At 35.5% G+C, this 27576-nt stretch overlaps 1 protein-coding gene across 3 annotated transcripts in view; it reads left to right on the top strand.

The window, feature by feature from the left end:
• The window catches only part of LOC110808326 (calcium-dependent lipid-binding family protein), an 81259-nt gene that overhangs the window by 30292 nt on the left and 23391 nt on the right, over positions 1-27576 (top strand). For all 3 annotated transcript variants that reach the window (XR_015818970.1, XR_015818971.1, XM_088219452.1), the window contains 21 exons: positions 9490-9610; positions 9822-10043; positions 10143-10370; positions 10467-10576; positions 10730-10826; positions 15934-16032; positions 16117-16257; positions 16436-16504; positions 17540-18022; positions 18113-18433; positions 19637-19768; positions 19878-19991; positions 20164-20348; positions 20915-21023; positions 21147-21290; positions 21672-21947; positions 22329-23000; positions 23086-23304; positions 25065-25168; positions 26218-26513; positions 26703-26787. Coding sequence is in view for 1 of the 3 variants with exons in the window: in XM_088219452.1 (XP_088075578.1) it covers positions 9490-9610; positions 9822-10043; positions 10143-10370; positions 10467-10576; positions 10730-10826; positions 15934-16032; positions 16117-16257; positions 16436-16504; positions 17540-18022; positions 18113-18433; positions 19637-19768; positions 19878-19991; positions 20164-20348; positions 20915-21023; positions 21147-21290; positions 21672-21947; positions 22329-23000; positions 23086-23304; positions 25065-25168; positions 26218-26513; positions 26703-26787 (4227 nt within the window). In the remaining 2 variants the exon portion in view is untranslated. The remainder of the gene's footprint in view (positions 1-9489; positions 9611-9821; positions 10044-10142; positions 10371-10466; positions 10577-10729; positions 10827-15933; positions 16033-16116; positions 16258-16435; positions 16505-17539; positions 18023-18112; positions 18434-19636; positions 19769-19877; positions 19992-20163; positions 20349-20914; positions 21024-21146; positions 21291-21671; positions 21948-22328; positions 23001-23085; positions 23305-25064; positions 25169-26217; positions 26514-26702; positions 26788-27576) is intronic.

Genomic DNA, 27576 nt, shown 5'->3' on the forward strand with positions numbered 1-27576 from the left:
TAATCATAGGATTGATATGCTTAATAATTAAGTTAGGGTACTCTATTTATAGGTAGCAAAAATACAGTAAATCATATGAATGATCTTCTTATTCCAGTATTCTACATTTCGTCTCGATCCACATGTCCATCTTCCTTTTCTCAAATTTCTTACTGTTTTTATGTCTGGTTGTTATTGGCTTTAGCTTATTAAGTGTCATTGCTATTAAACACAATTGTCTGCCTCTCCTTTCGGCTGCAAGGGTTGAGATCTATAGGTCGATTTCTTGCTGGCTCTGTTCTTCGGGCATATATTAGGTTTCCCTCCAAAGTGGTTTGGGGAAAACTTTTCTGTTTAGAGATTGTTTGCTTCTCTGTCTCCCCTCCTTTTGGTACATTTTTTCTTCGAAACAAGATCTTCCTATTCCTTTCAATGTAAAACTTCTCTAAATGTTTATTTTTCCTTTATTAGTTCTAAGTCTTTCTCCTCCACTGAGACAGACCTTGACTCAGGGGACACCGACTGAACATGCTGCTTCAAGAAATCTTGATCAAGTTCACTACATTAGTTTTCAGAAATCTAAAAAGTGTAAAAAATTCAACGTCTATGCCATTTAATTAGAAAACGGCAGGTACCACCATTAGGAGAAGTCACAAATGATTCTTCAAAGATAACTTCAATCTTTTCGTATGGTTGTGACAATGAAGGAGTCTTAGTAACTGCTGTCCTTTAGGAATACTTGAAGACAAAGGAGGCCCAAAAGTGCCTTGATAAAGTGTTAAATTCCACACTGAGAATAGGATTAATATTCATATGAATAGGCAAGTTAATCAAATATGCACAGGAGCTAAGAGGTCTAATAGAAAGAAAAAGGCCAAGCACTCAGGCATATAGTTTCTCCACAGAATTGTTGGGATATCATTTAGGAAGGGTATGAAATTCTGTTGGTTTACGATGTAAATTTGCTTCAAGTTTATAATTCAGTTATTGAAAATAATCTCGTGCCTAATTTCAACACGTAAATCATGAACATGTTTAGCAAAAGATCAGCTGTTCCAGAAATTTTATTGTCAAAGGGTAGTGGTAGAAGGTTAATATGTGTGCAAGGGAAATAACAAAGAATAATTTCAAAAGTACTCTTAGCTATTGACTTGTTAACAGAGTTATTGCAGACAAATTCAGCAACTGATAAAATTATGGCCCAATTACCTGTTTCTCACTTACCAAGCATTAATTAGGTTATCCAAGCTTTGATCGACCATTTTTGTTTCACCATTAGTTTGAGGGTTTTAAATATGTTTACATAATTTCCAAAACGTCTTCCAAAAGTAACAATGTTAACATCTCCTATTAGATATAATGGAGATATGCAAATTATGTAACTTTTGAACTTCATGGAAGAACTAGTTTGCAATATGAAAAGTAATCAGTTGCTCTACTACAGGGAATGAAATCTGTCATTTTAAAAGTTTATCAACGACAACTAAAGCAGAATCATTTTCTAGGAAAGTTTTAGGCAATCAAAGAATAAAATCCATGCTTATATCTTGTCAAGGTTTATGCGGAATAGGTTAAAGGGTATAGAGAGTTGTGTTCTTTTCTTTTAGCTTTCCTTAACTAACAATTATGACTTTGAGATACCACTCTGAAACGTGTTACTTCAAGGACAATCAATAAAACCTATCATCCGTAGGAGTAATGGTCTTATAACGTCCTAAGTGATTTAAGACCTCAAACATGCATTTCCCATTCTAAAAAGTCTCTTAAGGGTAGTTCTAAAGAGATAATCATCATAAATGACAATATCTATGTAGTTCTGACAATTATCCTCTCTAATTCCCTGATAAATTGAACCAAAATTTAGAGAAGTAAATTATTGATCTTACAATCTCTTGAAACCAATTACTTGTGTACTAATGCTTTCGAGAATAATAGACTCTTTGGTAAGAGTATCTGCTACCTTATTCTCAACACTAGAGCGACGTTTAAGAAGTATAAGATTTAGGGAAAGGAATTTTGAATATTTACATACTTTTATTACATAGAATTAGGGGTATATATACATAGAAGAAAGATTTATATATGGAAACATAAATCCCTATATTAATGATAAGAAATTAACTAATAATTACATAAAAATATTTCATAATATATTTTGTAATATTTTAATACTCTCCCTAAAGCTGAAGCATAGATATTGATCATGTGCAGCTTGTTACGAAGATATTAAATTCTGGTTTCATTTAAAGCTTTTATGAATATATCATCTAGTTGTTCTCCTGTTTTTACATAACCGGCAGAAATCAAGTTCTCCTGAATCTTCTCATGAATGAAGTGACAATCAACCTAAATATGTTTAGTTCTTTCATGGTACACCGAATTTGAGGCAATATGAAGAACAACTTGATTATCACACTAGAGTTTTGCAAGTAATATGGGATTCAAACCTACTTCCACTAAGCCATAAGACTTCACATGTGGACACAGTTATAGCTCTGTATTTGGACTCTACACTGGATCGAGACACAACGATCTGATTCTTACTCTTCCATGATACCAAATTCCCAGCAACAAAAACACAATAAACTGTCGTGGATCTTCTATCAATTTTAGATTCAACCCAATTAGCATCTGCAAAGCATTTAATGTGAGTGTGCCTATGATTGTTAAACAGTATACCAAGTCCTGGAGCACCTTTTAGGTAACACAAAATCTGTTTCAAAACCTCCCAATGTTTGACTGTAGGTGCAGACATAAATTGACTAACAACACTAACATGATATGCAATCAGTTTCCCAACTAATTGTCTGTACCTTTGCGGATTATCGAGAGGGTCACCATCATCTTTACTAGGGTGTAAATTTGGCACCATTGTAGTGTTACACGGTTTAGCTCCTAACTTTTCAGTTTCTGCAAGTAGGTCAAATACATACTTCCTCTGAGATAAAAAAATATTTCTTGTTTCCTGCTGCGCCTATTTCCAAGAAATATCTTAACTGACCTAAGTTTTTGGTGTGAAACTTAATATGTAAGAATGATTTGAGAGAGGATATTTCTGCACAGTTATCACTTATAATAACAATATCATCAACATAGACATTAAAGAGTATAAGACCAGCTGCTAACTGTATATAAAAGACTGAGTGATCACACTTGCTCTTTTTCATCCCGAATTCTAGAATTATTTCACTAAATTTGTCAAACCACGCATGGAGACTCCACTTCAGTCCATATAAAGATTTCTTCAAATGACATATTTTCCTATACTCCCCCTGAGCAATAAACTCAGGTGGTTGTTTCATATACATTTCTTCTAGAAGGTCGTTATGAAAGAATGTATTCTTGATATCTAACTGGTGTAAGAGCCAATTGTGAGATGCTGGAATGAAAATAAATGAACAAAAAAAATGTAAGTTTTGCCACTGGAGAAAATATTTCAGAATAATCAACCCCATAAGTTTAAGTATAGTTTTTTGCTACAAGTCGGACTTTAAGTCTTGCTACTGAACCATCTGGGTTTACTTTGACTGAAAAGACCCATTTGCACCTCACAATCCTTTTTCCTTTAGGTAAATTCACCAAATCCCAAGTATGATTTTTATCGAATGCATTTATCTTATCAAGTATTGCATTATGCCAAGCATAATGATTCACAACTTCCTTAACTGTCTTTGGTATGGAAATTGAGTCTATAGAAGTAATGAAAGAAGTAGACGAAGGAGACAGATGATCATACAAAACATAGCTAGCAATGAGATAAATTGGTTGAGAAATGGTGCACTGACGTTTACCTTTACGAATACCAATGGGGAGATTAAGGTTTTGTGAGGCAGAATCAGATGACGAAGGATCTGGTGCAGGACATATATAATGAGTTTGTTTTCTTCTGGAATAAATATGAACAATCAGTGGTGGTACTTGGGTCAAGGGCACACTAACGCTATCATCAATTTGCTCAAGTGAGGTTGGAGACACATCATCTAAAGAAATATTATTATCTGTTTGCTCAGCAGAGGCACCTAGTGTAAAATTATAAATGAGTCACTCTTCGTTCGTCCCCTGACTTGTAGATTTAGACAATGAGGAGAAGAACAATGTATTCTCTAAAAAAAATTACATAAGTTGATATTAAATATTTATTGAGATAAGAAGAGTAGCACCAGTATCATTTCTGAAGGCGAGAATATCCTAAAAATACACATTTTAGGGCCTTTATATCTAATTTTGTCACGGTCGGTTGCACATTTTGTATATAACAGGTGCTACCAAATATCTTAGGTTGCACCAGAAACAAAGATTTGTTTGGAAAAAGAAAGACTGTAAAGAGCATCTCCATCAAATTGGTTTGTAATCTCCGACCCACAACATTATAAGTCGACCAATCAGTAATAGTTACAGGAAAATGTGTTTTGTGTGATCAAAAACTGAAAAAAATATTAAGATTACCTGTCATGTGATCTGTAGTATCAGAAACAATCACCCATCTGTTCGAAAAGATAAAACATTTTTTCTCTAATTCAACGAAAACAGAAAGTTTATTTAAAAATTCTTGATACTGAGTGAATTTAGCATATTCAAAGAAATATGCCACTCAGAATACTCAAAAAATAATCGTCAGAGGTATCTAGAAAATATTGCAAATAGGACAGAAATTTTGAGAAAACATAATACCTCATCATACACGGAAACCCAAGAGAACCACACTGCCACCACCAGAGCTTACATGCCGCTGTTGAAGTTCATGGGCCGCCGTCAGAAAACCACGCGCCGTCGTCAGAAAACATCAAAATTCCCCATTTCGACCGGAAATCACTACAGAACCTTAATGTACACCCTGATCCAGAATGACATTCGCTGAAACACCTTAAATTGCGCCGGAAATCAGAGAATCGCTTGCTGTCGCACGATCTCCTCCGTAGCCGCTTTCCCTTCTTCAGCCTTCTGGTTTCGTGCACAGAACCGGCTAACTGAGCGCCTCTATGCCTTCTTTCTTTGAACGGTAACCCAAGACGCTCGGGGATGCTCTCCTTTAGCAATCCCGCTGCACGTAGCCTCAAACCGCCGCGAGAACTGCTTCCACGGCTTCTCCTGCGTACACCACTCTTAACTGGCCGAAGATCGTTGGTTGTCTTCTTCCAGCACCGGGAATGAGTTGTTCAACCATTCTTTTAATATGATATAATTTGATTCATAAAACCCTAACCCTAACCTTAGCTCTATTACCATATAAGATTTAGAGAAAGGAATTCTGAATATTTACATATTTTTGTTACACAGAGTTAGGGGTATGTATACATAAAAGAGGGATTTATATATAGAAACATAAACCACCATATTAATGCTAGGAAATCAACTAATAATTATATAAAAATATTCTGTAATATATTTTGTGATATTCTAACAAGAAGAAAAGTACATTTCCTTAAAATTTGATTATGTATATGAATATAAAGTTATCTTTAATTTGTCTCTTTCGCTATTATAGTGAATGGCAAGGCTTAAGAATGGTTTTTGTGTATATAAGGGATAAGGCAATGGTATCTTTTGTCTTCATTTCTTTTTTCTTTGGTAGTAGATGCATTGAGTAGGATATTGACAAGAGGGTGGAAAGAGGAGAAATATGAGGTTGTTTGGTTGGTAATGGAAGAATAGAGGTGTCTTACCTTCAGTACAAGGATGACACAGTTTAATTCCTATCACATGGTGATAGATCATTCTTAATGCGCTCACATTGATGAGGATGTTTGAGTACATTTCGGAACTCCACATTAATATGAACAAAAGTAGACGAGTAAGTTTAAATGTGGCAAATGACCTAGCTGAACAATATATGTGTAAAGGATAGCCAATGACCTACTTAAATTTCCTATTAGGCAGTAAGCCTAGGTGCAAATTTTATTGGGATGTGGTGGTTAGTAAAGGTGCTCAGAGATTTGGAAAAAGGAGCTATTTTCTATGGGAGGTGGAGAGCTTATGATTGGTTATCTAGTATCGCACTATATTACTTGTCTTTGTTTAAGATATTATCGGGAGTGATGAGAAAATTCCTTTGGGCTAGGATTTAAGAGAATAGAGGGGTCATTTGATGAGCTAGACAGTTATAAATCTAAAACCTCTGGAGGCAGAGGTTTTGGCATTGTGTAAAATCTAGAAATCTGTCATGATTGACCAAATGGTTATAACATTTTTGTAGGAATCTAATTTTTATGGCACAAAGTGATTAAAAATCTCCATGAGAGTTGGAATGGATGGGATAAAATTGTTAGGAGCTCCACCTAGCACAAAAGCCAATGAAAGGCTCTCTCCAATTTGTTACACCTCTTTACACCTTTGTCTCACTGTAAGGTGAGAGATTCTAAGGTCCTTTATTTATTTTTCAAAAGGAGGGTCCAAGGTCCTATTATAAGAGGAGTATTGGAGGGGCGACCCCTTATGATCATGTGTTGATTTTGGAGAAAAACTATAAATTTGATTTCTCGCCCCTTATGTTATTACACTCGAAGTATTTATAGAATTGTTAATTTACTGATAAGAAAATTTTTATTTTACTAAAACTCTAATTATATTAAATTATTATTTTTGTAAAATTTTAATTACATAATCTCAACTAATTAAATAATGAAATAATAAAATATCATAATCAACACCTCATATCAGATTGGTGTAAAGATATCACGCATGCCCAACTTGCAGATCAAGTTTTGAAGAGATTTGTTGGAAGTTTTCAGTGAAAATATTTGTTATCTAATCGCCAAAAGACGGATGATATAAGCATAAGGCCGCGCGCAGAGGAGCTAGAAAAAGACTAGAGAAGGCCGGTCAGAGTGGCTTGCGTGCGGAGGAACTAGATCGCCGTTGGTATCACGAAATCAAAGGTGGACGCGCGCAAAGGAGTCGAAAAAAGGATTAGAAACCGGTCGGAGCGGTTCACACGCGGAGGAAGCATATCACAAGCGGCTTGCATGTGAAGGAACAGAATCGGCGCTGGTAGCGCGACACCAAAGGCGGATGTGTGCAGAAGAGCAGGAAAAAGGACCAAAAAAGATCGGCCAGAGCAGCTCATGCGCAGAGGAAGCAGATCTATGCCGGTATATCAAAACTTGAGACAGTCGCATGTGAGGAGTCGGAAAAAGGATCAGCAAAGGCTGATCGGAATGGCTTGTGCTCAAAGGAAGCAAGTCTGTGCCGACGTGCCAAACTAGAGGTGGATGCGTGTAGAGGAGTCGGAAAAAGGACAGAAAAGGCTGGTCGGAGCGGCTCATGTGCAAAGAAGGCTTGTTTGTGCGCAGTTCAATCAGAGAGCTAGAGAGAGTACGCACACTGGAGAGAAGATCTACGGCGGCCAGGTCGAGCATTTCTGGTGTGATTTTCTCTACATCTGTGCCCAATTTGAACCTTCTAACAGTTTATGTGGTGATTCTTGGTGAAATTGTGGCTGAAAATGGTGGCCGGCGGCGGCGCATGGGGCTCACGGACTTCTACAGTGGCCCGCGATGTCGGGGAAAGGCCATCAGTGAGTGTAGGACACCTGTCTTGGGTGGTGATGAGAGTAGATTTGTATAAGTGAGTACCAAGTTAGCCTTTTGTGCTATTTTAGGATTGAAAGAAATGCTAAAATTAGAACCTTAAAATAGTTTTATTTGACTATGATATTATGTTGATTTTGGAGAAAAAATATAAATATTATATCTTACCTTTTATGTTATTATATATAGGGTATTTATAAAATTTCATAATTTAGTGATAAGGAAATTCTTAGTTTACAAGAATTGTAATTACATAAGATTACTATTATCATAAAATTTTAATTAGATAATTTTAACTGATTAAATAATAAAATATCAGTCATTACTATGCAATTCCCCACTGATTTTTCATTTCTTCACGCAATAAAGCACCCATTAGTCAGTTTTTCTGTCTCTGCAACGGTAATGTGAATTGAAATTTTCATTTTGTTTTTAACTTGAACAATAGAGAAGTCGATGAATTTTTTACTCTATTGAGCCTATCAGAGCTCTCCTAACCATCCCAACAGTCAGTTACGGATATGAACACTAGAATCATTGGGTATCTATACTTGTTAATCTTTTTCAGACCACATTACCAAACACTTTTATTGTTATCATAGCCTGTTTACCATGGTATTCTAGCAAGTTAAGGCTCATTTTAAGATAAAGTTGTTCGCTTGGACTGCCATTTTGAATCCATTAAGTGTCAATAAGCTATTGTAAATTAGTAGGTCTAATCAAGCTTTGTCTCTAGACATATGTGTATGTGTCGAAAATGAGTCAACATGTGGTTTGTGGCTGTGACTCAACAATAAAAAATTGCGCGGAGTTGATCATGTGATCTTTGGCTCCCAAGTCTATAATTCAGGAGAATGTAAAGGATTTATCTGAAGTATTTAGTCCATGAGGTAGAAACCGTATATGAGTGTGCCAATAAATAGGTACCTGTTTGTTTCTTCAAGGACTCAAGTCAAGTTCTTAATATTTCAATCTTTGCTTTGAATTCACTAAGACTTGAGTTGCTATGTTTGGTCAGTAACTTGGACATAGTCTCCGACTTGATCTAAAATTTTTAGGGTAATTAAGGCCGATTAAAATAGTGGCTGATTAGAGCTGCTTTATTGCAAGGAAAAAAAAAACAGGGTAGACGCCCGCTGGTTAGCTATGTGGCTGTTTACTTGTTGTGCGGCTGCAGGGAACAGCAGCCAGAGTTGTTGCTTGCGGTCGGATAGAGGTTTGAAAACAGAGGAATTGCAGCTGAAACAGAGAAGGGGCACCAAAAACATAGCAGAACAGAATGCTGAAAAGCAAATAGGTCTCCGCGAGAACATCGGAGATCTTTGCGCAAAACAAAGCAAAACAGGACATGAAACAGAACTGAAACAAAAAAACAGAGCGCAAAAACAGGGGCAAAATAGAGCAGTTTTTGCTGGAGCAAGGCATGCTGGAACAGGGTGTTTTCCAGCACAGGAGTGGTGTTTTTCGGTGCAGTAGGTATGTTTTTCAGCTATGAAGACCTGCTAGTGCTGATGTTGGATAGCCAGGAAGGCTGGATGTGGGTTTAAGGTTTTTCCTTTTGTCTTTTTGCAATAAAGGTTGTTTTAGGATTTTTGCAAAAAGTTATATATATTTCCTATAATTCTGATACCATGTGGAAGAATAGAGTGTCTAATATTTTATTGTGTATCAAGACCCTATATATACAAGTTAATAGTAGCAATACAAGGGAACATAATTAGTCACAAAGATTGCAAACATGGGTATATTACTAATATGCCCTTTACTCTACTTAACCAACAGTCTAACTTAATATACAAACTTCTTAACAGGAACAACTTTTTGTTAGATGTTTCTACTATGTGGAACAAAAGTTAACTCATTTATAAGGATTTTGGTGAATTATGCTGCATCTGATTCTTTATCATTCTTCTTAGTTAATTTTTTCCTGTGGAAAAATTGCATTATATATACTCATTTTCCACCTTTTTTGTTGGGTTTTCAGATTTGCTCTCGACATTGATCTTGATGCTCCGAAAGTCAGAATTCCTCTAAGGCCAAATGGCTCTTCCAAATGTGATGGCCATTTTCTTTTAGATTTTGGTCATTTTACTTTAAACACCATGGTATGTTTCCTGAAAAGGCTTTATTATTATTATTATTTTTAGAAAATCCAGATATTAGCCAGGAAATCAAAGTCTAGCTACCCCTTGAGGTGTTAAAGTTGGTGCATGCTAGGAAGAGATCATTGTTCTTTTATGCCAGTGTCTTAGATTTTGCCTTTTCAGTTGCTTGTAGTTGTACCCGAAATTTTCAAGTAATTAATGGTTCCTGCAGGATAGTCGGTCTACTGATCAGAGGCAAAACTCATATTCCCGTTTCTACATTTCTGGGAGAGATATTGCTGCCTTCTTTACAGATTGTGGTTCTGATAGTGAGACTTGCAGTTTACTTGTAGCAAATTCTGATAATCAGTTGACTTTGTCTCCTATGCTGGAAAAGGAGGACCACTTCTACTCTCTTATTGATAGGTGTGGGATGGCTGTAATTGTTGATCAGGTGGAATTTTTCATCTTTCATGACTTAGTCAGCACTGGTTGATGATAAAAGCTAAACAAATATTTATGCTAATTATACTTGTCTTTGTGTTTATTGAAGATTAAAGTAGCCAGTCCACATTGCCCATCAACACGTATTTCTGTTCAAGTACCAAATCTTGGCATTCACTTTTCACCTGCAAGATATTTCAGACTAATGGAATTACTAAACATCCTATATGGTACAATGGAAAATTGTGGTCAGTCTACTGTTGATAATTTCCAGACTGTAGTGGCCCCTTGGAATCCCGCTGATCTTGCAGTTCATGCCAGAATCTTAGTTTGGAGGGTGTGTGCTAAATTATTAAGGAAATAATGTGCTCAGATATTTTTTTTTCCCATGTGTATTAACTGAAATTAACCATTGTACAATTCCTTGATTTAGGGCATTGGAAACTCAGTTGCTACATGGCAGCCATGTTTCCTTGTGTTATCCGGATTGTATCTTTATGTATTTGAATCTGAAATATCCCCAGCTTACCAGCGATACTTGAGGTTTGATCCTTTCATAGTCTTTCTCGATAAGTATCTGCTTTGCTTTTACAGATTATTAGCAATCATAGCCATATTGATCCTTTCTCCAAACATTATTTTGGATTTGAATGTTCTGCACCTATTATAATCTATATAACTTTCCCAACCCTGCAGCATGGCTGGTAGACAGGTGTTTGAGGTCCCACAGGTAAATGTTGGTGGTTCCCCATTTTGCATTGCTGTGAGTTTCAGGGGGATGGACATTCAGAGGGTATGTCGTTGGCTTTCAGAGATTCAATAGTTTGTTTTCCTTAAGTGTGTATACTGTTACACTATTTTACATGCTTATGAAACCAAACCAGATATTTGATGTCTTGCATATGTGATTACCGGTTAATGCCAGAGAAATAGGAATATTTCTAATATAATATCTATGAAAGAAAAATAATATATTTCCTATGTAGTCTTTTTCTATATAGATAATCTCCTATATAGTGTGGTGTTACACTCTTGTTTTATTCTTGTTCATGGGTTTTCTATACAAATACTGATAGGTCCCAGTTAGAAGACAAAGGAAATTGGTAAAGAAATTCTTTTTGGGTGAGAATAAACCACAAGATTTTTTGATTCAAAAATTGTCTGCCTTCATTGCTGCTTGGGTAGGGTTTAAATTCATAAAAATAAAACTGCTAATTCTTTCTTTTAAGAAACTAAGGATAATGGAGGAAATGCGATAGTGCAGCAACTGCTTCATGCAGGAACTGCTTGTTGATCGGTTCCGCAGCAACTGCTTGTTGATCGGTTCCGCAGCAACAGCTACGTTTGTGGTGATCAGCTTAACATTATTCCTCCCTTTTTTAGGAACCTTGTCCTCAAGGTTCAGATAGCTTAATTTTTCTTAAAACTGCAATAGTTTCCCATGTGACATTTTCTTCCGGCATCTTGCTTGCCGCTTTGAATTTTCAATAATTTGTCGAGAACCTCATCCATGGTGGGTCTAATTTTCGGATCCTGCTGTTGTAGTGCAAGATTGCTGCATGTCTCCTTTTTTTGGGATCCCTTGCCTCTCCCTTGAGTTCTTCTATTTTTTTCTTTTTTTGGCTCTTCCGGTCCTTTCTCACAGTTGTATTCTTCTCCTGGGGCTGCAAGGATGTATTATATAAAATCGTATTGTCCAAGGGGACATGCTCTCTTGAGATGAGTTGTTGAAGAGCTAAAATTGTAAAAGATGCAACAAGTATTGAATCTGTAGTAAAATGGGGAGTAGCAGCATGCCCACCTTTTCTTTCTATCCTGGCTTCAAAGAGAGAAACAGAAGCTAAAACTGGCCCTGAAAGGATTTCTATGCTTCCAGTGGATAACCCGTAATCAATGTGCATCGTAAATATTGCATCCACGTTACAATGAGCTCCTTGTATCATCTGAGATGCACCCGCCCCTTGTTCCTTAACAGGTTGGAAGATAAGTCTTATAGTTCCTTTGAATTTCTCCTTGCACTAATTAACTAACTTCGCAGCACCCAGAAGCATAGTTGTGTGAGCATCATGTTCGCACATGTGCGCCCTGCCAGCAATTTTGCTCCTATGCTCCCAATCAACAAACTCTTGCAAATTGAGGTGATAGGTCCCACCTCTAACAAAAGTAACATAAAGCACCTGACCCTGAAGGGGATCATGATCCATTGATTCTGTCTTTATCTGCTCATCTGTGTAGGTCACCATTTACGTTAGTGATTTCAGCTCATTGCGGTATGGTCGCGTTTGGCCAAGCTAGCCTGACGTGTTGCTGCTGGGACCTTCACAGTTTACCAGCAAGGTGTCTGTCAGCCGCTTGAGGGTGTCTTCAATCTGGTGGAACTTGTCGGCGAATCCCTCCTCCATCCGGCTTAGGATGTCTTGCAATCTACCAATGCTGACTTCTAGGTTTCCAATCATTTTTTTGTTAGTAGACATGGTTTTGATACAAATTGATGGGTCCCAGTTAGAAGGCAAAGGAAATTGGTAAAGAAATTCTATTCTGGTGAGAATAAACCATAAGATTTTTTGATTCCAAAATTGCCTGCCTTCATTACTGCTTGGGAACGGTTTAAATACATAAAAATAAAACTGCTAATTCTTACTTTTAAGCAACTAAGGATAATGGAGGAAATGGGATAGTGCAGCAACTGCGTGTTGACCGGTTCCGCAGCAACAGCTACGTTATCCCCATGTTGTGGTGATCAGCTTAACAAATACCTTGTACTAATCAACATAATGACAATTGTAATATCATAGTTCACTTTCATTTTATTTTCTCAGTTTGGTTTTAGAACAGAGAAAGTAAATCTCTCTGTTATTTTTCACAACCTCTTCTGAGCCATCTAGCATGAAAAAAATAGAGAAACACTATATCCCCAGTTTCTTTTCATAAAGAAATCTATTTTCCTTTAATTATTGCCAAAATTTCTTGTCTTTTGTTTCCTTTAGTCCTCCTGAGAAGGAAACCCAACAATTTCCTAAAACAAGAAAAAAGTAAAGCCAAAAAGGAAAAAAGAATTTGCAAAATCTACAGGCCTATTGTCGGCTACACCATATCTCTGGCTGCTGCAAAAAGGTGGTGTACAGTGCGGCTGCCAACCATCTCATAATGCATTGATTGCCCAAACCCTGGTTTTTTAGCTCCTACCTTTGCTGAATGCCACCACAAAAGTGCTGGTTCCCTCTTTGTGCATTTGCTGTCAAGCTGGATCTCCTAGGTAGCGATCTCGAAATCAGGAAGTGATATCAATCTTGATCCTGTGTCAGCATTGCCAAGATGAGTCCAAAGCTGAAAAATCAATCAATTATGGTGACTGTAACGTGATGAATGATATGCATGCACTGATATCCAAGGTCATCAAGTGTTTCCCTAAACAATAGTTGAATAGTTCAACCTGATTTTATTTGTCATCTCTGTTAGAGATGTTCATTTCTTTTCAAATCTGTTCTCAAGTTTTCAGACTAGTTTCTAAGTTTAGACATTGAGGTTTTTTGGTTTCTGAGGTTATATTCTTCATATTCGCAATCTATACATTTTAACTAGGATGTCACATATTTTTAGGTCTAGCTGCTATAAAAGAAAAAAGAAATAAAAAGAAATAAAAATAATAATAATGCTTGTGAAACCTTAGAGCTCCGCTTGGGAGATAAGGACTAGTTTTCCTGTAAAAGGATGTTGTTTCTTTGAATATTACAGCTTTTGCTTGAAGGAGTTGCCCCACAGAAGTTGTGAATCATAAGAGCTTGTTGACATAAAAGGTTTTCAGCAAGATTATTTGTAGAAATTGGTGATAAGTAGTTGTCAAAGTTTAGAGTTATCAGTGGAAGGGTAGCATTTTTATTTTCAGCCGCTAGTTTGTTTCCATTTCTGTTCTCTCCCCTTGTGGGGAGCTCTTTCCATTTAGTACTTTTTTTTTTTTGAAAATTTTGAGGATGTCTTATTCTCTGGGGTTTTATTGTTTTTCTCTCTCCTTTCTCAATAATTTTTCTGCTTTTATCTAAAAAAGAATTATTTTTTTATCCAAGGGTATATAAATGTAGATTTGGCTACTTTTTGCTTCTCTTCATAGATCCAACATAGGATACTATGTGTTAATTGGTGGTAACATGATGCCATAGAAGACCAAGAAGCAGATTCTGTGGTTTTCAGATCTAGTGCTAAATCAGTGTATTGAGCTATGACTAGTACTTTGAGTTGATTGGTTGAAACGTCTACTTCATGAACTTTGTTTTCTAAAATCGCAACCTATGAAGTTACTAGAGATAGCGAAGCAGCAACCTAGGGAAAATGTAACATGTTGCGATTGATTGTTATTTTATAAACTTCTCCATAATATGATTTGAACTATTCATGTGAGCTCAACTACCAGCTAGCTATGGTTTCAAAATTCGTAGGAGGAGATCATATGAAGTTCATTTGCACCTAAGTTGGTCTATATGATATATATGCTCCAAACTGAGGGTGGTCTTTCACCTTATACATGACCTTCCTTGCTATTTTCTAATATAGGTCTCTCTTATATAGTTAAGTTTCCTATTTCTTTTTTTGAAGTAAGGATCCTTTTACCTATGTATATATATATTTTTACATATAAAATAGTTACAATATTTTCTTTAAGAGCATATATGCCTGTATAAGTACCATGGAATATTCTCCCAACATAATAGTAAGTGTAATGATGTAATCTTATGTTTATTCTTCTAACAATTAGTAAGACGCTGCATACACATTCATCTTTTATCCTAACAATTTTTTTGCTTTGAAATGGAGTGCTTGGGGATAAAATTTATCAACAGCTTATAAAAGTTCAAAATTGCATTATGTATAATAGTTTTCTAGACCTATATTCTCTATTTTGTCTTATGATGTTGAATAATGATAAATTAAAGTTTTTAGTAACTTTAAACATCCTTATAATTGGCAAGGTTATTTAAATATTTTTAACTTATGAATCGGAAAAATTTGGTGTTATCATATAGTTTTATATCTGTTAAGTTCACGAGTTGGAGATAAGTGGACTCGAATCGCTGACATTCGCCATAGAGTAAAGTACTACCTATCAGGCTCCCGACCGATTCTACTGTAGAGGTCAACAATAGAGAATAACTCTCATCCGAACGCAATTTACAATTTTTATCGTACTCAGCTCTCTAAAGAGCAACTCTTCTCAAATCTCAAAAGGTGCCGAGTTGGAATCCTATTCTAAATAAGGATTCTTGTGGTTCTGGAGGATCCAACTACAAGAGACTAGGAACGGAGAGCTTTTTCCCCTTTTTTTATCCGACTCTTTCGATTGTTGGTTTTAAGAATGAGTGATTGCCCTTCTTTGGCCTTTACTTCCCGACCTGAGAGCTGATAACAACTACATTCTACTTACTGAATATGGTTCTATGGTTGGTCCACGACCATACCGATGGCATCCTTGGGGTGATCTCGTAGTTCCTATGGGGTGGAGACGATAGGGTCGATCCATGGATTTTCCTTCCTTTTGCAAGATATTAGCTATTAGACTTTTAGCAAGATGTAGAAAGTGTTGATATTCTCTTTATTTTGTAAATTAGTACCTATCGAGTGGTACTAGTTTTGTGATTATGAGGATTATGATGGAATAAAAATGCTTTTCCAACTAGTATTCAGAATGTTCTTCTCTTGGCTATTCAGTTTTCGTTGTTACTTTCTTTTTTCCTGTTATTTCCTCTATTTGATTTCTCCATTCTTCTTATTTCTTCTTGATTTCTGTTTTTTCTCTTTTACTGTTCTCGTGTGCTACATTAGATTTTTATTTTGGAGAAGATTCTATATTACATTATAAATGGACTCCACTGTTATTAGTTCATAATAGTATGATATCTGTGTTCTAGGCTCTGGAATCTTCTAGCACCTGGGTGATTGAGTTTCAAAGGGAGGTGGAAAAGGCAACTTGGTTAAAAGAACTCACGCAAACCATATATCAAGCTTCAGTATAATTTTGATGTCATTTTTTTTCTTATATTTGACTTGTTCTTTTTGCAACTACGCTGAAATTTTGTTACATATGCTTGTAGGAGCCTCCATCAGTGGATGTGCTTGGTGAAGTAAGTGATAGTGCTGGTGACTTTGATGATCCTCAACCAAGAAATGTGAAATCTGCTGATCTTGTTATCAGTGGGGCGCTGGTGGAAACAAAGTTGTGTATATATGGAAAGGTTAGATGTAACCATTCTATAGTTGCTTTTGATATAAATGAAATGCATCACCTAGGTAGGAGTATTGTCTTTGTCCTAGTTAAAGTTGTTAGAATTTGGCAAGGAGTTTAGCTGCTTTAAAATATTGTCTTATTCGGTATCCTGATTAGGAGTCTTGTTGGTTTATATTGTTGTGCAGACCGGGGGAAAAGTTAACGAGGAACCTGAAGAGACTTTAATACTTGAAGTTCGTGCTGTAGGGGGAAAGGTTTGTATAAAATGACAAGTAGCTAGATGATTTTATTTCATGTCTCGAGATACTTATACAAGACTAAGAGGTAGTTCAAATATGTATCTATATATATTCCTAAAATAAAGGATAGATTAAGAAATAATACAGCTATATTCACGCTAACTCTTCCCCTTAAGTTGGGCATAGATATCGCACATGCCCAATTTGGATAGTGATGCATAAATGGCCACTAGTAACAGCGTGAGTCATCATGTCGACTAGCTGATCTGCACTCTTAATGAAGAATCTCTGTTGGACCAGAATCCAGGTTGTCTTCCCAGTTCTTAACCAGATGATGCCAGTACTATAGTGCCAATTAGACTTTTCATTCGAAATCAAAGATCCTTAATTTCAGTTCTAAGGAGTAAAATATAGGAGTCTTGTTCTGGTCCATGTTAAAAACATTTGGATGCCGAAGAACCATTGAGGTGAAGCCTGTAGACTAAGTTCACATTACAATTAATTCTCATTAAAGAAGAGGAAATATTATAGTGGAAAAAGAGCTGTCAAATAAGAAGAAATGAGGATACGGTATCCTGCGAGCAAAAAGAAAAAAAAAAACCTAGACTACAAATCTAATTACTCTGTATGTAAAGTAGATAAAGGCATACCATCAAAATAACTATGTGCATTAGCCCAAAAAGAAGTGAAGAAATCATCTTATCTTGGGCCATGTGAAGTAGCTGAAGTTTGTTTTTAAAATTTCTAGCATTCTGTTCAAGCGAAATGATCTACAAACCAAAAAAAGTGGCCCCATCCACAAGCTCCTTGTCTGCCCAATACTAGAGTAGCAGACATAAAAATGCCTAGATTAGACACTCCCAGGATTCCTCAAACAGAGAAAACAGTTTAGACCGAGTAAACTCAAAAGATTACAGGTTTCTCCTTGTTTGTGAGGGATGACTTCTTTCTATTCTGCTATGATACATCATTTTGTTGAATTCGCAAAGGTTAATATCTGGTTATATAATTATTTTGTTGCTCTTAGTATTTAGCCTTATTGCCTTGCAGGTACACATAGTCAGTTGTGAAACAGAACTACGAGTGAAAATGAAGCTACATTCTTTGAGGATTAAAGATGAGCTTCAAGGTCAACTACGAAAAGTTCCACAATATTTGGCGTGCTCTGTGCTGAAGAAAGACAATTTGTCTTCCCAGGGTACAGGTGATCCCCATGAAAAAGAGGTGTCTGTGATCCTTTTGGAGGATGAGGATACTTTTACAGATGCTTTGCCAGAATTTTTGTCTCTGAGAGATCTTGGACTTCATTCACAAGACATGGATGTGGCTCAATGTGGCATAATGGGATACATCGATAATCGTGGAGGATCTGAGTTAGCAGGGGTCTTGATTCATGAAAAAGATTCAATACAAGAAACTTTTTCTGATGAGATATTTTATGAAGCACAAGGTGGTGATGATTCTGATTTTGTGTCAGTTACCTTTCTGGCCAGGAGTTCTGGTTCTCATGATTACGATGGTATAGATACGCAGGTAAAAAACCAAGAATCTTGGCCTCACATTGAAGTTCATAGTATATATTTGCCTTAAACTGACATGCTATTCATTCAAACAAAATCTTAGATGAGCATTCGCATGTCCAAACTGGAGTTCTTCTGCAACCGACCCACTCTCGTCGCTTTGATTGGTTTTGGCTTTGATCTGGCTGCTGCAAATACTTCAAGGAGTGGTACAGATGAGATGAAAATTTCAGATGATAAATCTTTGATCAGTAAAGACAAGACTGAAGAAAGTGGGCGTATTGAAGGGTTGCTGGGTTATGGTAAAGATCGTGCAGTCTTTTATTTAAATATGAATATTGATAGTGTGACTGTGTTCCTTAACAAGGAGGATGGTTCTCAGCTTGCCATGTTTGTACAAGAAAGTTTCTTGTTAGACATAAAGGTGAGATAATCTTGTTATGATACCTAAGGTTTCTACTTTTTTTCCCTTTCCTTTTTTTTTTCAACGTAAGATAAGTTTTATTTTGTATCATGGTGCAGGTCAGTTTTATTTAAATTTCAAGTTGTGCATAAGTATTTATGATATCTGTTTGGTATTTTATGTTGCCTCTTCCAAGGGCAACAAAGCACTTCCAATAACTGATTTATATCCTTCTTGCCTGCTTCTTCTTTTGCTGAGCTGAGTCCTTGGTTAAATGATTTGTTCGACGCTCGCTGCTTTAATTTAGTAGCGTCCTTGGTTAAATGATTTAGTACTGATTTTTATGTAATGATATATGTGGAAATGGGCCTAAATGCTGTGGGCTAAATATAAAATAGATTAGCAGGCTTTGTACCCAATTATGATATGAAACGGGTAGCAAAAAGGAGTGAGATTCTCCATGGTTTAGAACTTTGGAATAAGGACCTTTGCCCCATCCTATATTAAGAGTTTGTGGGGGCATTTGATGATTAATTATCTAAAAAGTTAGCTGATAGATCTAATTATATCTTTCAAACTCAACCAGTAACTTGGTGATAGTATTTTTACGGTCCCGATTTATGGATCTCGTTAAATCATCCCGAAAATAACTAGGTACTAAAGGTTGTTGTTGTGTTCTTCTTCCTTTCTTTATTTTGATTTAAACGTATGAACTCGTTAAGAGAGAACCCAACAATCTCCTAGAGTTGAAGTATTCAAGAAACTTTTGATAAATTTTCTGTATAAAAACTGAACATTTACAAGGACAGCAGCAGATTTGAGATCTGGAAAGGAAGCAGTTATCTAGAAGTTAATTCCAGAACTACCTATTACATCTGCTTCCCCCTATCTTTTCTCTTACTAACCTCCCGCACTTAAAACTGAAAACACTAACCAGCAAACAATAAAAATATAAATAAAATATAATTCCACGACTTGCTAATTACGTAATTAACTTATAACTAAATGCAATCCTACAACCTACTAATTTTATGATTAATTTATAACTAAATATATATATACTACTAAGATTCTTATAATTAATTATTTTACAAAGTTAAGATATTTATTATCTCTTAACATTTTACTTCTGCTTACTCACTAGTCTGACCTGATCTCATTTCAGGTCCAGTTCACTCGTAATAACTTTTATCGTGTCTGACATTATTTCTCTCTCTTATGAAGGTCCATCCAAGTTCCATCTCGCTTGAAGGGACATTGGGAAATTTCAGACTGTGTGATATGTCACTAGGGACAAATCATTCTTGGGGTTGGCTTTGTGATATACGTAATCAAGGAGTTGAATCTCTGATAAAAGTACGTTTACTATATTTCACTGACACCTGAGGCATTTTAATATCACGCTTTTATGATTGCCATCTTACCTTTTCTTTTACTTAAATGTCTTTTTTCCTTTTTTTCTCAGTTCAAATTTAATTCTTATAGTGCTGGAGATGTGGATTATGAAGGACATGATTATAGCTTGTCTGGGCGACTTTCTGCTGTTCGAATTATTTTTCTCTATAGGTTTATTCAGGAGGTATGTTAGAATACAGATTCATTATTTGAATCAAGTTATATTACTACAAAATTGGGTGATTTTTGTCAGCTGATATTATTTTGTTTAATAAATAATTCTTCAGTTTTCTTAAACTTTAACGAGTTCAATGTTTGGGATTGTTATCAACTTGATGAATGCATACTTTTTTCAGATAACAGTATATTTCATGGAACTTGCCACGCCACACACTGAAGAAGTAATAAAACTTGTTGATAAAGTTGGAGGCTTTGAGTGGTTGATACAGAAATATGAGATTGATGGAGCTGCAGCCTTAAAGCTTGACCTCTCACTTGACACTCCAATAATTATTATTCCTAGGAATTCAACAAGCACAGAGTTAGTTAAACTTTTCATTGGTTCTTAATTTTCTCTCGCTTTCTTAGAATTCATATGTCGGATGTGATGTTGGCAAAAATTGTGAATATAAGCACATTTTCTTAATCTTGAAAGTAAAATTTTTTAGCTTTTCTGAGTTTGATTTCTTTTATTTAAACAACTTATTTCTGGATATAGGTATTTTGTATGAGATTGAATTGCTTCTGGTTCCCGTAAGCAAATTATTGCAATTGAATATGTGTATGCATGCATATTTGTGCTTTAATTCCCTGCGATCAAATGGACTGGACAAGAGTCTGAAAGTTGCCCAAGGCAATTATGGTTTTGTCTTTTTAGTTTACATTTTCACACTGAATTGTGTCTTTCTGTTTGTCTCTCCAACTCCCACAAAGATGTGCTTGAACAAAATTTTCCTATCTTTTTTAGTTTAAAGGTGAAAGGTAGAGAATCTAGACATATTAAAAATTCATTTCTTTTGTGGTGGATTCTTAGCTTCTCTAGGTTCTTGCAACCTGATTTAAAACTTCAGATAGTCAATAAGGTTTTTTTTATTCGGTTATTGGCAGTTTCATTCAACTTGACCTTGGTCAGCTACGAGTGACAAATGAAATTAATTGGCATGGTTGCCCAGAGAAGGATCCTACTGCTGTGCATATTGATGTCCTCCATGCTGAGGTATATTGTTCTCTCTACTGTCTATATTTTTGTTCATCATGCTTAGTTATATTGTTTATAATTTCTTAGGAACTCATTATTTTAACCTACTAGATTTATAGTTAATTCTGGCTAAATTTGCAGATTTTGGGAATCAACATGGCTGTAGGAATCAATGGGTCTATTGGTAAACCAATGATACGTGAAGGGCAAGGACTGGACATTTATGTTCGACGCAGTTTGAGGGATGTTTTCAGGAAAGTTCCAACATTTTCTCTTGAAGTTAAGGTAATACCTTCCAGAATTCAGTTATCCAGGCATCTTCTGCTTTTTCAGTCATGTGATATTTATATCCCCAGTAAGGGTACTATTGCCATCTATAGTTAATGCATACATGAAATATTATCAAGTGCATGTTGGTTAACACTTTTTCCCCCTTCAATCTAATTGGTAATGATGCAGATGTAGAAACTATTTCAGATTTAATTATACCTTAAAAGTTTTCACTTTTGATTTGTTCAAGTAATATTCTTACATATGCGTTGATAATTTCCAATGAAATTGTTCTCATTTAAATTTTTGAATATCCTGGAATTTGAAGTCTGAGTACCATTTTCCTTCTGTGGCTTTTGAATTCTGAAGAAGGGTTGTTAATCCGCCATTTGGCAGGTTGATTACTTGCATGGTGTGATGTCTGATAAAGAATATGGTGTTATTGTAAATTGTACGTACATGAATTTATATGAGGAACCAAGGCTACCTCCAAGTTTTCGTGGCAGCAAATCCAATTCTAAAGACACAATGCGACAACTGGTTGACAAAGTGAACTTGAATAGTCAAATGATTTTGTCACGTACGGTTACTATAATGGCTGTTGAAGTCAATTATGCTCTCCTGGAGTTACGTAATGGTGTTCATGAGGACTCACCTTTAGCTCATATTTCTGTAAGTTCTAGAATGCTACCTCTTTTGCTTGCATTTGCTTTCATTTTGTTCCTTCAGTATTTTTAAATAGTTAAGTTTGGTGAACACTTTCTTAATCTTTTTAATATACCTTATCATGCATAAACTTGTTAGAGGGAAGTATTGATCATGGACTGCTCCTTCTACATTGTGATGAAATTTAATTTTTAACATCAGTGTTATGACAGTAAGATTTCTGAGTCTGATACCATTCTAAATACTTATATAAGAAATGATCCAGATTTATTGTTTAGATTCTTGGAATTACATCTCGTATTTTGATGCAAAAATATCTTAATAGAAAGCAGTGTTCTTTTGAAATTTTGGTTTTATGATATTTGTCTGTTTTCTTTGCTTTTGCAGCTAGAAGGTCTTTGGGTATCATATCGAATGACTTCATTATCCGAAACAGATCTATATGTGACCATCCCTAAATTTTCTATTCTTGACATTCGCCCTAATACAAAACCTGAAATGCGCCTGATGCTTGGATCATCCACTGATGTGTCCAAGCAACCTTCTACAGGAAATTTTCCATTTTCCTCAAGTAAGGGCAGCTTTAGAAGAGTGAACTCTAGAGCTGGCCCTGATGCGGAAGTTCCATTTTCAACAATGTTCTTGATGGATTATAGATGGCGGATATCCTCCCAGTCAAGTGTGGTTAGGGTTCAGCAACCACGAGTCCTTGTTGTACTGGATTTCCTGCTAGCAGTTGGTGAATATTTTGTGCCAGCTTTGGGAACAATAACTGGAAGGGAAGAAACAATGGATCCTAAGAATGACCCAATAAGCAGAAACAATAGCATAATACTTTCTGAACCTGTTTACAGGCAGAGTGAAGATGTGTTGCTGCTGTCCCCAAGTAGACAGTTAGTAGCAGATGCCATGGGAGTCGACGAATATACTTATGATGGTTGTGGAAAGGTAATCTCTTTAAGTGAAGAAAGAGAGACAAAAGAATATTCGTCAAGATTCCAACCAATCATAATCATTGGACGCTGTAAAAGGTTGCGGTTTGTCAATGTGAAAATTGAGGTAATTGCCTACTTCTATCTGGCTCATATTTCTTTGGCTCATAGTTGTATATGCTCTATCTTTTTGTATTTATTCAATCTTTCAGAATGGTTCCCTCTTGAGGAAGTACACATACTTAAGTAATGATAGCAGCTACTCAATCTCCTTGGAAGATGGTGTTGATATTTCATTGCTGGACAATTCTTTTTCTGATTCGGAGAAGAATATTCATGGCAATACGGATGAATCATCAGACACGTCCAGTGTTTTTTCATCTTCTAAAAGTGATTCGAACATGACAAGAAGCTTGACCTTTGAAGCCCAGGTAGCTTGTTTATTTGTAATTTTTGTATGTCAAAGATCTTCCACAACCTCTATTTATTTATTTATTGTTTATGTATTTGATTCTTTGCATTTTGTTTGTTTAACCATAAGATACCAGTTTCAGTTGCTTTCTTTTTTCATTTGGTAGAAAGATTGATAGAAAATGTATTGACACCTTACTTTTCTTCTGGAATTTTGGAAATATCTGCAATGCTTTTTATCTTTTCTTTAATCTTTTATAACTGTACCATCTGCAAATCCTGTGGCTCACCATGGAGTCTAGAACCATATCTAGCACTCTTACTTTCTAGCTATCTTTAGCGAATTCTTGCTGTCAGTGTAAGCCAAATACATAAGTAGTTATAACAGTGGTTTTAAAAAATCTTTGACTGAATGTCTGTTCATTGTAATGTTGGACTTAAAATGCACTAAGCCAACAACTGGATGTTGGAAAGATTAGTTATATGTATACATCTTTGTTAGGCGAAGAAAGAGATTATTAGGTAGAAAAGTGAAACATACATCAATGGGCAATGATCGTTCCTGCTAAAACAGAGGAAAACAAAAGAAAAAGAAAAATATTAGTCAACATAATAACTCAAACCAATCCATTTCCAAAATAACAAAAAAAAACCCTATGAAAACCTTGCCCCATACCCCTGGGCCAGTCCAAGTAATTCATCCTACTCCAAGCAATAGATGAGATAAAAACAATTTTAGCCTTGCATTTCTTTCAACTACAGAACCCACACCTTAGAGAAAAGAGGGATGTGTCCCTCTTTCTCTAGGTTGTGGGATTTATGGAATAGATTTTTTTCTTTGTTTGGGTTGAGTGGATGTGTATCTGTAATCTAGATATATTTATCTTTTATACTTTATGGGATATAGGAGGACCAAGGAGCGAAAAATGGGGCTACTTTTGCTGGTTCATTGGTTATTTTGTAGGAACGGGATCATGATTTTTCAACCATTGTTTCAACCACATCACATGGTTTGGGCTAGGATCTTTCTTTCCTTCAATATGGGCTATGGTGTCAGAGGGGTTTTTTTTTTTTATCTATTTTGGATAGAATTCAATCGCTATTTTGTCTTTAAGGTTTTGTATTTCTCGATTTTTTGGTTTTCTTTGGAAGATATCTTCCCCACTTTTGTACATTCCCTTTCCCTTTAGTAAAGCTTCTTTTGCAACAGGAAAAAGAACAATGAACAATTTACATTCTTTTGGAGTCTCTTTTATTTAGGAAACATTTTCTTCCTGACCAACAGGACTTCCTAGTATTCATTGGATTCTTGTCTCGTAGACCGTTTGATACATCTATGCCTCCTGCTTGGTGCTTTTTAATATAATTTCTTTTACCTAGTTTTAGAAAAAGTGTGATCTACTTGAGAGTTTGATATCTGATTATTAGTATGTAAATGCAAAGGACTAAAGAAATTACTGTGTAAAGATCAAACAGATACATGAAGAGTTGGACTAACAAAATTCTCATCCTATTGATATAAGAGACTCTGTGAGGGATCGGTTGGAATTCTATTGGCGATAACCAAACTAGATGGGTAGAGAGACTTTTTGAGGACTGAGAAATTAGAAATGAAGTTTGGGATCTCTGGATGGATAAAGTTCCTGACCTGATAAATTTTCTATCACTTTCTTCCAAACTTGCGGGACTTGTTTTCCATCTCCTTTTCAATATGCTATGATATCTAAGTTTCTAAGCGGGCAGAAATATCCTTATTCAAGATTTTTTTATGTGTGTGCAGGTTGTTTCACCTGAATTCACCTTCTACGATAGTACAAAATCATCACTTGATGATTCCTCTTACGGTGAAAAGCTTTTGCGTGCAAAAATGGACTTCAGCTTCATGTAAGAGTGGCTGTTTTATTCATTCCTTTAAATCTTCCTTTATTTGACTGCAGTCTTAGGGTTAACAAGTTCTTTTAGGGGAATTTATGATCTATGTGGGAAGAATGAACTCATTAGCTAAGAGTCGAAAGAAAGATTGGAAACAGGAAGGAAGCTTCTTTCTGTCATGTATTTGGCTGGGGAAAGGAAGAAGGGAAAAAAAAGTAAGGTGGATGGATTTTTTCTGGGGGGAAACAAGCTTCTTCCTCTTTTTTCATACTTCCAACCAAATGAATGCACATTTTTTCATACCTCTTCTTGTTTTATCTTTTTTTGCCTTTTTATAATTCCAAATACTTTCCTACCCGATTTTTTTAATTAAGAAAAAACTTTCGCAGCATTTTTTATGGTCTTTTACAGTCTTTTGCCACATCTATTCATGTGTGTCTTTTTATTACATGTCATCTCAACAACTTCAAAATCCTTGGATTCTCTTTGATGCACATATGCAGGCAAAGACACCTACTCTCACTAAGTGCTTGTTTGGCCATGTGTATGCTTTTGTTGTGAGAAAGCAGAAAACTAAATAAATGCCAAAATTTAAAAGCGTTTTAAATAAAAGCAAAATCTTTTTTGACTTTTAATAAAGGTGAAATCAAAAGTTAGAAATAAATAAGTTATGAGATATGACTTCTATGTAGGAGGTAAATAATAGTCCTTAACATTATTTGAATAATTGTAATTGTTTTTTGTTGTTATCCAATTTTTTATTATCTTGACATTTATTATTGATTCCATACTATAATTAATAGTACATAATATCATTTTATAATGATAATGCGTTTTACTACACATTTTACTAGACATTATATTGTTTCTATCTGAGAGCTGTTTTTACTGAAACTCCTTTCTAAAATGCATTTAACAGCTTAGAGCACAAGGACCATCAGACCAAGTGCTAAATACTTAATCAAAGATATTACAAATTTATATTAAGGTTTTATTCTGCAACTGGGAATCGAGAGTTTACCTATTCAGTGAAACTTGACCCTGTTTTTATATTTCTACAGGTATGCATCAAAAGAAAATGATATGTGGATACGAGCCCTTCTAAAGGATCTCCTTGTCGAGTCTGGTTCTGGTCTTATCATTCTTGACCCAGTTGACATTTCGGGAGGATATACTTCTGTTAAAGAGAAAACAAATTTATCATTGATATCAACTGATATACGTATTCATCTTTCCTTGAGCTGTATCTCCCTTCTATTCAATCTACAGCGCCAAGTATGTGCAGCATTACAGTTTGGAAATACAATTCCACTAGTTCCTTGTACCAACTATGACCGGATATGGGTGTCCCCAAAAGGTTTGCCCAATTTAACTCGAGAACTGGATGTTTTATTTACTCTATATTTCTCTTTCGAAACATCAGCACTAGATTTGTTTGAGTCAGGAAAAAACTGCCTTATGGTTTTGTTTTCCTTGTAATAATAGAAATTTTTATCCAATTTATATTAAATTTTGAGTAATCTTAGTTTTGCTGGAATGCATGCAGAAAATGGGCCTCATAACAACCTTACCATCTGGAGGCCTCAAGCTCCTTCAAATTATGTTATATTGGGAGATTGTGTGACATCAAGGTAAAAATATGTAGAGCTTCAATGAAGTTCTTTCAATGCTATACTTATTAAATGGCTTTCGAAAATTTGTTTATTGACTAAAAATACCATATGGCATCAAAATCAATTTATACTTTTCTTATTAGTAATTATCAATTGCTTACTCTTGAATAGCCTCCTAATTGTGATGGATTATGGCCACATTTTATATTTGATGTCTCAAAATCTTTCAATTTTGGGATCTGTACTGTCAGTTCTGTAGTGATGTACAGACTAACCTTATTAAATCAAAGGGTACATTTCCCAGTTAAAATACATAAACTCTTACTAGAAAAGTTATGTACTCTTATTGAAGAAGAGATGAATCTATCACTAAAAGATAAAAGCATCTGCAGTGAAAATAAAAGGAGTGAGCCTCAAAAAGACTAGATATGAATTTTTTTTTAAAGACTGGATATGCAGATTGACAATCGTGAAAAATTGGTAAGAACCTCTAATTTATTTTTGGAGGGAAGTTAAAAGAATAAAGAAGAGAGGGAGAGGGGAAGAGAAGAGTAGAGTCTCTAGGCTTAGGTTTTCCTCTTTGTTGCCCATTTATATAATGTAATTCTTTTTAGGTGTATTCTTCCTTGTTAGACTTCTCATCTATTGAGAAACTATATCAATACTTGACTTTTGGGCTGGCGAAGTGATGCATGCATGCATATTATGAAATATTTACATCTAAAGGTAACAAAAGAACATGACCTTATCTAAAGAGGCAAGTTCAAACTCTCAGTGGTGGTCAAAAACAAAGGGTTGCCATTGTCC

This window comes from Carica papaya, chromosome 5 (assembly GCF_054855325.1).
Source record: "Carica papaya isolate Zhongbai chromosome 5, ASM5485532v1, whole genome shotgun sequence".
Taxonomy (NCBI): Eukaryota; Viridiplantae; Streptophyta; class Magnoliopsida; order Brassicales; family Caricaceae; genus Carica; species Carica papaya.